Source organism: Mercenaria mercenaria, chromosome 15 (assembly GCF_021730395.1).
Source record: "Mercenaria mercenaria strain notata chromosome 15, MADL_Memer_1, whole genome shotgun sequence".
Taxonomy (NCBI): domain Eukaryota; kingdom Metazoa; phylum Mollusca; class Bivalvia; order Venerida; family Veneridae; genus Mercenaria; species Mercenaria mercenaria.
In genome coordinates this window covers 62,517,321-62,530,298 of record NC_069375.1, presented here as the reverse complement: position 1 = coordinate 62,530,298, position 12,978 = coordinate 62,517,321, and the positions used below count along the sequence as shown (strand labels likewise).

General features: G+C 33.1%; 1 protein-coding gene across 1 annotated transcript in view; it reads right to left on the bottom strand.

Moving 5' to 3' along the window:
* Nucleotides 1-10,107, bottom strand: part of LOC128549122 (CCN family member 1-like) — an 87,806-nt gene extending 77,699 nt beyond the window's left edge. The window contains exon 1 of the mRNA XM_053525429.1: nucleotides 9,743-10,107. Coding sequence (XP_053381404.1) covers nucleotides 9,743-9,817 — 75 coding nt within the window. The 5' untranslated portion in view covers nucleotides 9,818-10,107. The remainder of the gene's footprint in view (nucleotides 1-9,742) is intronic.
* Nucleotides 10,108-12,978: the final 2,871 nt, after the last annotated feature.

The window sequence follows — 12,978 nt, the reverse complement described above, 5'->3', positions numbered from 1 at the left end:
TCATACTAAAAATAAATAAATTACGGAGTCCTTAGTAGGCCTATTTTTCCTTACTGGATTAATATATAGTACAACCATAGAATTAAAAAAGCGAAAGTATTGATTACAAATCGTTTTTCTGTTTTTGAACTGTTTTATGATTCTCTTCCATAAATAAACGAATGCGAAGTGCAGCGCTGTTACGCTTTTATCGTATTTTTTATATTTGGGTTCGAAACTTTCGTACTCAGCGTCCATAGAAACGTACAAGATCGTATCATCCAACTCGAAGGAAAATCAGAGTTACTGTTATTGTACAAGGAAAAAGGTAAGTTCATTTCTTATATAATATGTTTTTTCAGTTTGGATACATAACTTTTCTGCAAAATACGCACAAAAATTGACTAGTTTTCATGGTGAGTTTCAGAACATTTGATTTTATAATTTTATAAATTAAATGCATTTTTACAATTATTTATATGTGTGTTAAATGATTAAAATGCATCTTTAGACCTCTATAGCAGCATATTGTCTATAGGGATAAATAATGTGACCAACCCTAATTTTGTGACGCCATCTTGGTTGTTCATGTCAAGTTACCTTAAAGATAAATTGCCAGTATCGTAGTTCTACATGCCGTAACATGGCCTAAATTACGAAATATTATGTGGATGAATGTGAAGAAACGTATAAATACGTTTGCCGATATTTAACATTTTAACAATAGGTTCTCTGTTTCTATTCACAAATGAAAACAAACAAAAAACGAAGAGATCAGTGTAATATATTTCAATCAACCTAAACCGTCGCTTAAGTATTTATATAAGTTTGCACCGTTAATATCTAACAACTCAATGGCACAGTGGTTGAGCGCCCGCTTTGCATTTTGGCGGTTGGGGTTCGAATCCCACCTGCGTCATATACATTTTTTGAATTGCTTTTTCTTACATTTTTAAGTCTAATTTCATGCTGTTTAAGTAATTTCTTGATTTATTTTAAATATTTTTTTCAATTACAATATGTTTGTATTTTTCAGTATGAAGTTCCACAACTGTGTTGTGTGCAACACACGTACGAAACCAAAAAACAGAAGACCGGTGAACAAATCCATAAAGAAGTATCTGTTGAAAAAGTTTTTCATTAACGCTGATGAGAGGTCAATTATATGTAATAAATGCAGACATAACTATTATATAGCTGAGACGCAGCGTAGTTCAACATACAGTTCAACAGAAGCAAGTGATCCGGACTTTCATCCGCCAGCCTCTAAAAGGAATTCTTCATATCTCAGCCCTCCGTCTGTTTCACTGAAAATACCGTGCACTACAAAGACTCATGCTAAATGTTTCTTGTGTAAGAGACCGGGACCTAAACTCATCGTTGTACCATCCGAGACAAGAGTGACGGTATTTATAAAATTCAATATACTGATACCATCCGGATCACGCTGCTGTCCTGTACATATATATAATGAGCAGATTTCAGAGGAGTCCCTTATAAACGTTCTAACCACAGACACAGTCTTTATGAGCAGAACAAATATCTTAGAGTTGATCGGTGCTATAAGAAAGGAATGCATCAGAACAAATGAAAGGCTTAATTTTGACAACTTGAGAGAAGCAGATTATAAAGAACTGACTGGACTTAAGCAGACAGACTTTGAAGACCTCTTCCTTAGTATAGAAGAGCATATTCGGAGCTCACCCGTACGTAGCCCGAGAACTACAGTTGGACTGTTCCTGTTGAAATTAAAGTCTGGCATATCAAACAAACTTCTTTCAACAATTTTAGGTATAACGCCGTCAAGTGTCCGAAGAGCAATTTCAAGTGTAAGACGTGCATTAATGCAGCATTTTGTTCCGGCGAACTTGGGTCTTGCACATATATCTAGGCAAGAAATTATTGACAAACACACAAGACCTCTTGCTCAGTCACTGTTTGGTACAGATGAGTCGGGTGACAGTCAGCCAAAGATGATACTTGTTTTAGATGGAACGTATGTTTACATACAAAAAAGTACAAACTTTCAATTTCAAAGACGGTCATTTAGCATGCACAAGGGCAGACCCTTAGTAAAACCAATGGTAGTTGTAACAACCAGTGGGTACTTTGTCACCATAATCGGACCCTACCTGGCAGATGGAAGAAACAGTGACGCACGTATATTAACTCACATGATGCAGACAAATGTCGAAGAAATAAAAAGCTTTGTAGCTGAAAATGACGTTTTTATTGTTGACAGAGGTTTTCGGGATTCCTTAGCTATGCTGGAAGATATGGGAATACATGCCGAAATGCCTGCATTCATGCAAAAAGGACAGAAACAAATGACAACAGAAGATGCTAACACTAGCAGACTAGTCACGAAGGTAAATTGATAATATATGTGTTATTTTCTATAAAAAAGGAGACCAAAACCTAAAGTAATAGAATTAAATGCAAAATATCAGGCGCGAGAACGAATGTATATAGTGCTTTGATAATACGGTGCCGTAAAATGACTATTGCTAAATTCTAATGCATTTTATTTATATGCACGTAGACTGCTGTATTTATTGTCCCTGACACCTGACAATCTTTTCTAATATTTTCGGGCGTTTTCGTTATTGTACGCGATATTTGTGTCCTGAAAATATCTACATTTATTTAATAAAAAATAACGATTTTAGTTAACTAATGGAACAGTAGCGCAGTGGTAAGCTCAGCGGCTTGTAAGCACGTTACCATGGGTTTGAATTCTGATCAAACCATTTTTTTGTAATTCCGTGTATTTGTAATTGTATTGATATTACGTTATTTTATGATACATTTTATTTTTTATCGTTAACAACAGTTCCTTGAATTGTCTGCTAAATGAATGAATACTTGCCCGGTCCTGAAGATTTTAAACATTTTTAGAACGGTTAACTGACATGTACGTAGAAGAATGTTGATGGATAGTAGAGTATTTCGTTGATAAATCATGATAAGTGTGACAATTTTTCCGTCTGTTAATACAGATAAAATTGAGAAAAAAAACACACACCAAAAAAACAGTTTGGTACGACGGAGGACTCTAACACACAACCCTGAGATTTGTGCCAAACGCTTTGTCCGCACAGTTTTATCTGCACGTGATACATGATTGTATATAACTGGCTTTTCAATAGTTAAAGACCTGCTCCAGTCCTACCTTTTAACCTTAAATTGTCACTGAAAAAGCATGAAAATCCTGACTATGAACAGTGACGCCTGTCAAAATAGAGTCTATTTTATATAAAATTCTATATAAAATACCTGTGGTTTTGCGTGCCAAAGTGTGGCACGAGGCCGTTAACTGTTAGCTATTGTAATCATGGTTGCATACACTTAACAGAATTTGAATAGCGGCGGAGCAGGGCTTTAAATCGTTGTTTAGGTTCGGACACCGAAAATTAATTTACGGAAACATGCGAAATATTTACGAGTACCAGGTCAATATTTCGGTATTCTACCCCCGCCTGATAATTTAAACGACAGCATGTTAATATTATTGTTCTCATGCATCGGTGAACTCAGAAAGGTTGTAAATGATAGAAGTTAAGTTCATACTGTAATGCTATACAAAAAAATCTTTTAACGAAGAAAAATCATAATTATCAAACAAGTTATCGTTTTAGTTGTCGTGCAGTATTTATACTGTTTTTTATCTTTGAAGCGTACCGTTAATTGTTTTAATCACGAACACGGTTAGGGCTGTCCGTAGATAGCGGGCTAGGTAAAAACTGAGAGACAGTCAAATGAGTCATCAATTAACTTTTTTTAAATGCGATAAACCTGTTACAGATATTGGACTTCCGAACGGTTAATTATTAACCGTGTAATGTTTAAAAAAATATGGTTTACTGCTTAGACCGCATACATTAGTTTTGATGTTTAACAGAAGAACAGTGGTTGCTTAATACGGGTTTCTGGAGTTTTGGGCCTAATGGTTAATGTGTCGGCCACTCGACCTGAAAGTCGTTGTTCGAACCCTATTGTACTGACGGTAATGCCTTCTCATATAACACAAGTACTGGTTTTCCATAATGCGGACAGTGATTTAGTACCAGCATAAACTAATACATGTTTGCAACATGTGTGATTGCTAACTTTGGTTTGGTCGTATGAATTATTATGTCAATAAGAAAATACTAAGATATTGGCCGCTTAATGCATGTATGTCCACTTACACTGTAAAAAGATAAATCAATCTCAACGTTTTCTCCTATCTTAAGTATTACTTTACGTCCATTCTTTTTTATCTCTTTAGGTCAGATGGGTAGTAGAATCTGCTAACGCCAGGATCAAGCGTTGGAAGGACTTAGATCATGTTTTACCAACAACGCAGGTTCCATTCATCGGGGATTTCGTAAGAATAGTATGCGCGATATCCAACAAATACTTTCCTCCATGAGCGCGACGAAAAACAACGACGACGACACCGCACTTGGAAGGAAAATGTTAGATTTGTCAAAGTGTAATAACGACCTTAAAACTTACATTGAAAATCACTGTTTAGAACGAAAATCAGCCTGTTGGAAGTCCGCTGAATTAGATGTTGAATTTCCGCGCTTAGACGAAATTCAATTGAGAGAATTAACATGTGGTACTTACCAACTTAAAATGTCAGCTGGTTATATGCAAGAGCATATTGACGGAAACTCAGACATTTATGTACATAGAGAAGACAATACTCTTTTAAGGGTCAAAATTCAAAGCAGACACGTGTCATCTAAGGTTTACACACTTTGGATTCGTCATAACGCGACTGAAGTTGTTTCATGGTATTGCAAGTGTCGCACTGGTAGTCGAGTTGTCGGGGTGTGTGCTCACGTGGTTGCCATTTTATGGTTTCTTGGCTATGCAAGACACACAGGGAAAGAAACGTATGGCACGCGCAACTGGGGTGATTATGTTTTAGACCCAGGAAACATACCCCAAACTGTTGACAGTTCGGATACAGAGAGTGAGTGAAAATGTAGCAGCTGAATCGTTACATTAACATAGTTTTTAAAGCAATATTCTGTAGTTGGCCACTGAAAAAGTATCTTGAAGAGTATTTTTACATTTGATAGTAAAACATATTTTGTAAAAACATGTTTAGAGCTATTCTGATGTTATAAATCTATAGTTATTATGCCGATTTGCTGAATTCATAATATCATAATAATTTATCAATTATTCATGATTATACTTCATAAAAACCCGAGTTTGATATTTGAAAAGAAGAAAAAAAAATCAGTAGATTAATATCTGATGTTATTTATTATTTATTTTGCAGTTCTTCAAGCGAATAAAATGTTACAAGTCAAAAATATATTAATTTCTAATAACATACTGAAATACGATAGTTATAAGTTTAATATTGTTTTGCATAATTTGACATTTGTATCCATCTGTCTACAGATAAGAATTGAAAGATGTGCACAGCCACAATTAAAATGACTTTGTATTTAAGGAAATAGGTCATATGGTCATAGATGATACGAATGTAATATATAAATTACTATGACGGTGTAATTATTTTTAATATATAGTGAAAATACGATCATTATATTTTCATATTTGTGCGAGATTAAAATTTCTGCACCACAGTTCTTTTTTACTTCTTAGTTTTGTGTACTGCTCTCCACGACCGTTTCTTGAGTTACAAACTCGCTTAAGCGAGGGATTGTGATGGTCATAGTCTAATTTCCCCCTCTCCCCCACCCCCATGCGGGGTAAAGAGTATCGCGCTTTAAGGCTACACTTGGTTTCTGTCTAAAACATGCAAACTATTGCTGACTAAAATATGTTGACATAAAATCCAATTAAGAAATCAAAAACAAAACACACACACAAAACGATGGTTATTACCTTACCAAATGTAAGTTATTGTTTATCTGTTACTAAATTATGCTCGAGTCATTTAGTGAAGAAACACGTGTATCTAATGGTCGATAAATACACTAGTCGGCACCTCTTTTGATATAAACATCAAAGTAATATCAAAGGTAGCAGTCGGAAAGTTGATTCAAATGCATCGTACATGTACAATGTGTATAACCGCGGGAATATCAAAATGTAAGTTAAACTGGTTGATCAAACTTTGAAATAGTATTTGGCGAAATAAAATATGAAGATGGATGTTGAATTTTTTTCACGTATGTTTCTACATTCGTTTAGTGAAATAATGAATGCAAAGAAGTATTAAAACCATATACAAGATTACTTTTAGAAGCAAAACAATGCAAATACATGTCTCTGTCGGCATTATAGACAAAGGTGAATATAATTTACATTTTGTTCTCAGTATAATTTGATGAAACGCATCCTATCTTAACCTTATTTAAATGAAATATTATCATATCGCATACTTGTATTTATATGGTTACACATCATTCATGACGGAGCGAAAATAAAATCAACGCGATTTACGTTGTGGCAACGTCACGACGTCGCAAGAAAACCGGGTTTTTTTTGTTATTACATAGTCGTGCAAAATGTACTATTTTTACTTAATTGTCATTTTAAAACAATAAAAAACTTTATTTTCGGTCTAGGGAGATACCGGATTGTCAACTCAAAAAAAATTAGAAAAAAATAATGATGGGCCGTTTTTCACTAAAAACGAACTTTGTCCTTTATAAATAAGATTAAAATTGAATATTGAATTTGAAAGGCACGAATAGGTAAAACAATGCCTTTGCAGAATAATGGTAACAAAAACAAACTGAAAGAAATATAATTAGATAAACTGATTAAAGTAGCCTGATAAATGGAGCATCCTAAGGTAAACGAAAGATAATCACTTAAGCACCATGTATATTCGCGTGCTAAAAGTTGTGGCCAGGACAATTTCCTGGAGGCCGTTTCCTGAGAAAAGATAATGTGTATAAAGATATTTCCTTGATAAAGATAGCTATTATACGCTTTGAAATCACGATATTATGTGACAGGAATTGTAGTGTTAATCTAACTATCTAACTATCACAAGGCAACGGTTATCCCCTTCCACAGAAAAGAATAGTTCCATGAAAGGTATAATGTTGAACACTATCATGCGAAACTAAGCGCAAAATAAATAGACTTATACATAGGTTACTTATAATATAATAATATCATAAAGAATGTCAAGTACCCCAAATTGTATTCAAAACGTTTTCGTCATTATGACGTAGCTCCTTAACCACCTGAAGTAGCAAGGTGAGGTATTAAAATATTTTTGTGGGAATAATGAATATGATTATTGCATTCTTTGGAATGCATAAGTAAAATTTGTCAATAGGACATAATGTGATCTAACGTTAGGCATTATGTCTGACCTCTACGGATTTGATTCATATTTTATTCTCATACTTTGCATCTATGAAGTATATTTGTCAAGAAGACACACCTTTTGATTTCAAATGAAAAGAAATTGAATAAAGTCCGGTGAGTCGTCCAATCCGGTAATAATAATTATGATATTGTGCTCAATTTAAAAAGCGCTGGCTATGTTAGTCGGGCATGCCTTTGTTCAAGTATGTCAAGAAAATGGGTGTTATATTAATGCGGTGTTCTTTAGAATATAGCAAAACTGTTGTGATTGCTGTGTTGTATGGAAAGAATTCTAATCAGTCAACGAAATTGGTAAAATCTACCGTCATCTGCAATAACCGCATTTGCTCTCATTCGCATACGCAGTATTTAAAAATGATAAAACCAGCTTGTTAATATTCAACGTAGTAAGCGACAATTACGACGTTAAGGTAAAATAGCTGCCCGCAATCAGATTATCACCCATCGGTTTTAAATGCCCAGACGCTCTCTTTATTTTACTTATCATTCTGTTATCTACCGTTTAAGAGATGATCAGCAGTGAAGCTTTGAAGTTTATATTTTACTGCTCATAAAGAAGACGTAATTTCTTCCCGCGTTTCAATCAAGTATTGTATTCTACTACGACGATCGATGTTGTTCTAAATCCTACGAAATACAGACAACCGGTATTACATTCTTTCAAACAAGATTAACACATTTGTTGGAAGATCCAAAAATGGATCACATTTTCCTGAACTGCTCATTAAATTAAAATACTCTGAACTGGTGAAAACTAGGACAAATCAAGAACGATTACGACACATTTAAACACAAAACATTACTTTGGCCAAAAGGAAGGCACGTTGATGCAAACTGTTTTTGATGCAAATGTGGATGAATACGTAAGGTTAAATTTCTAGAAGAACTTGGGACATTTTAGTGTGAAACCTTAATATGTGATGCCAAAGGGAACGGTAGTTCAAAATGACAAGTAACTACCAATGAAAGATTTTGCAATCGTATAAAATGGAGATATGTTCAAAGGGATAAGAATTGCATAAAGCAACATATTTATAATTGAATAATCCTGGAATTAAATTCTCGAGAGACAAACGTAATGATGAAGCAGTCTCTGAACTGATTCTCAAAAGAAAATTCAGTAAATATTTTACGTTTTCAACTTCAATATAATAAATCAATTAACTGATCATGGTCTGCACAGTTTACTATTCAGTCAACAGCCTTTGAAAAAAAAGTGGTACTGTCCAAATTGAATGATGGGCCAGTTCATTTTAGAAATTTACCAGGGTAAAGGTTAAATGGCATGTCTTCATTTAACCTGTGTAAATTACAAATACATCGATTTGACTTTTACACTGTGTAAATTACAAATACATCGATTTGACCTTTAAACTTTTTAAATTACAAATATATCGATTTGACTTTTCAACCTCGTTCACACCTGATGTTTAACAAAATAAATGTATGTATTCTGAAGTTTGTTTCATGTGTTTCGATATTCAAATGCATTGGGTTTTTTTAATATTATCAGGTTGGAAATTGTAAATTGGATCATTTCTAGCCCTTATTGCAAGCAACCTAACTTCTGTAGTTGATATATATAGCGTTTAATGTATTACGGGAATTTACTATATTTGTGGAGTATGGCCTTTCTTTACCACCATAATTTTTTTTATGAAGTACTTTGTAAACAAGCTGAATACTGTGTTTCATCTGACAGCATGCAACATGAATTAAAACTTACACAAACATAATAGACAAATCAATTAGACAACGACTATAAAAAATAAGATAACACAGTGCTGCACTTCCTTGGATAGGTCTGCCGCAAACACATCACTAAAGAGCTTAACAATTGAAACATAGATTTTAAATATTTGACCAGATACATCTCACTTCTTATTAATTAAATAATATGAAAGGCTTCGGTATTATTCAAGGATAACTTACTAAACTGGACTATTCTCAAATCAAACTTCTGATCAGTAGCAATCTCAAGACTTAAAGTTTAATAAGATTGTATTACATCTGATTGTAATAATTTATGCAAACAGAAACATAAAATTAAATTGAGCCGCGCCATGAGAAAACCAACATAGTGGGTTTGCGACCAGCATGGATCCAGACCAGCCTGCGCATCCGCGCAGTCTGGTCAGGATCCATGCTGTTTGCTAACAGTTTCTTTAATTGCAATAGACTTTGAAAGCGAACAGCATGGATCCTGACCAGACTGCGCGGATGCGCAGGCTGGTCTGGATCCATGCTGGTCGCAAACCCACTATGTTGGTTTTCTCATGGCGCGGCCCAATTGATAAATATATAACCAATATGAACAAGACCGCAAAAGTAATGAACTACGTAGATGTGAAAAATGTATTAAATATACCATAAAATGAGTTATCTATGCGATATACTAAACTTACTAGAAATTGCATAAATGAAAACATACAATATAACATACCACTGTGTTTGTCACTCGGAAAGTAGCTCCATTTGTCACTGATGTTAATATCAGAACAATAATATAAAGACCCATCCTTGGCTCTATTAACAACTGTAGAACATTAAATCCACGTTTTATTTTACAACAAAAGTTTTGTTAGTATTACCTACAAGCAGTGCATATAAAACGACTATCAATTTTCAAACAAACATTGAAACCAAATTTAAATGCTTATTCCAAAACACTGTAGCTCTTAAAAACAAACGTCTTTGCTTTCTAAGACGAAACGACATTATCAGTTAATAGTCACATGAAAGTTTTGTTTATTCTGTTTACCTTCCTCAGAAAATGATATCAAAACAAAATACCATCAAACATCATATTATCCAATATTTATCAGCAGTCAATGCTATATAACACAGCAGCCGCTGAGTTCTTTTCCAATAGAATATCTCAGTCTAAAATCTCACTATGAAAGAGTTATTTAAAAGTTGTTAACTGTATACTGACGGTGATACTTTTAATATTTAAAATTTCATTTATAAAATTCTGTCAATTGAAGAAATTAAATAGAATTTGTTTGATGTTCAATAATCGAACCGTTTAGATTATTTTTTTTATATTTACATTGGCATACATACGTAAAGTCTAAAGAATAACGTGGAGATAAAGGTGGAACAATTATTAAATAAAGATCTTTATTACCAATAGATTGATGTATGTTTGTGATAGTCTGGCTTCAGCAACAAAACAGATAGTTTTACGGCTTAAGATAACAATTATTGTTTGTAACTTAAAATCCTAAAGGTAATACAATAAAAAAATAACAGCCGGCAACTACTGACAATGACAAAGTTTATTTTGAAAAGCAACACATCAAATATCTTGAACATGTATCCGTAAAATCCAAACCTATCAATTCGAAATTGTACACAGAATCCAAAGCCAAAAGACATAAACCCTCTTTTTAAAGTTTGTTTTCAAATCCAAAACGTTAATGTACACCAATAATATTTTCATACTGGTAATATTCTATAATTAAGAAATACAGGAGATTTGCTAATATTCCCTTTCTGTCCTCAGACAGCTTCCTATTTGAAGCATCATGGAAGATTCCAGTACTTTCTTGTATCACCAAGCATAAAAAGGAGATTCAGGAAAACCTAGAAAAACCCAGACTTCAAAAAAAGGTTAAAAACCTTGTTTATCAGCATTTGAGACCGAACCTTTTGGAAAACCATTGAAAAAACTCATATAAGATGTCTCAAAGCTAGGCATAATTTACGGTAAACAATAAGTCATCAAACTGAATATTAAAAAAGGTAAAGCATGATGGGAAATAATATGGACATAACACTTGTAACTGCCTTTTAAGACACGAACGTTACTTTAAAACTGAATCATAAAAAAGAACATATTCAGTTTAGTGTGTGTTTTTCGGTAGAGACATAAAGATGACATTGTTTGAATTTCGGGAAATAAATTCAAAACATTTTTTTACAAATAACACAGATTGTATGAACGTTTTGCCTGGGAGTGAAAGAATCTAGATTTATTTATTTAATTTAGAAGATATATTTGCAATAAGATGTAATTCTTTTTATGTTATCAATCGGTTCCACCTTCCAGTCAGTTATACTCTTATCATTTATTAAATATTAAAAACATCAAGAAAGTCGTTATTTAAAATATTCTAAAATTTCTTAAATCAGTCAATTGTACACTTGTAAGTCAATCTTAGAAGACCTTCGCTCAGGCTTTACACTGATGAGTGCACTTAGTCTTATGGTACTGATTTCCATTACTAGTAAACTTTAATTCAAGTAAAGGACTTCAACATCAGACAGGTTTGCATATTGACATTTACTTCAGTTGTCATGGGAAGATTATTCTGCGAAAACCTAACCATTTCTAGAGAGAGATAAAATGTAAAATGCTGCACGTCACGCAATGTAGTGACAAGAAATGTAGGACAAAAGTACAGTTACACGTAGCAACGGGTAATGTTTCAGCCTATATCAGTTTGTATTGTAAAAATTCATAGCTGACATAGTTTTGAGACTTCCTGTGTGTGGAAAAAAAGGTAGACATGGCTTTGTAAGAGCTGCTCTGAACAGTGTCTTTGTATGTATCGTTTTTATTGCTTCCAACAGAACCGTCGTGGAAAAAGTACAAAAATGTTGTAATACAAAGTTTAACGATACTGATATTGTTTAAATGGATATTTTGAAGAAAAGTTTGAAGATATGTTTTCAGCAAACACATTTCTTGCCAATAAACAGAAGAACGTCTTTGAAATATTTTAAAAATTGCGATTGTCAGCAGACTATTAATACGCTATTGAGTTCATTCATTACTGAATTCATTCGCTATTGAATCCATACGCTATTGAATCCACTCGCTATTGAATATATACGCTGTTGAATTCTTTCTTTATTGAAATCAACAGAATGTATTGCGCTCAACTGCTTCTTTGTTATATGAATAAACTCATAAACCACCTGAAGCACTGCAATGTAACTAAGCATTTTGTGCGAATTTATATATATATATATATCTTCTGTCTGAGAAACACTTGATAACTGCTTCAACAGGAATATCCGAGTTCTAACTTCAAGTGTTTCATCTGAAACTGTTAAGTTTTTTATTGTTCTTTTTTTAAGATTTCTATCGTTTTCTTCTCTTTGAAATCTTTATATGAATATTTTTAAAAATATGCAAATTTGCAGACCTCAATAAACTTAATCAAACTGACCGATAAAACAATAAGAAATCGGGGCACATTCTAAACTATTTGCATTTTGTAAATATTTGAAAAATGCAAATATTCTTCATAACAAAATATCCATCAAATATGCAAAATGTTCGGTTGCGTAAAATGATGTTAAAATTGAGAAACCAGTCAAAAATAGTTGGTATTAACTTTTTTGATATCAAAATAAAATCTTGTTTCGCGACATTTGTAGCAAAAATGATAAAAAAGACTGAAGTAATTAAGTAAAAATATGTATCACAAATCAAAAAAGAAGAAACGATCATCTCTTTTTTATTTTGCAATTTTATTTTAAATTAATCGAAAGACATGGACTTGAAGAATGATAGGTAGGATGAACGATACTTTTTTGCTTATAATAATAATATATAATAACTCAAAGAATAGTATTCAGTACTAGAGAACATTTTGACAAAAATGGTTTCTAGATAAATATTTTATTGCCTCATGGTTAAGATTAAATATGTCCATTCTTCTAATG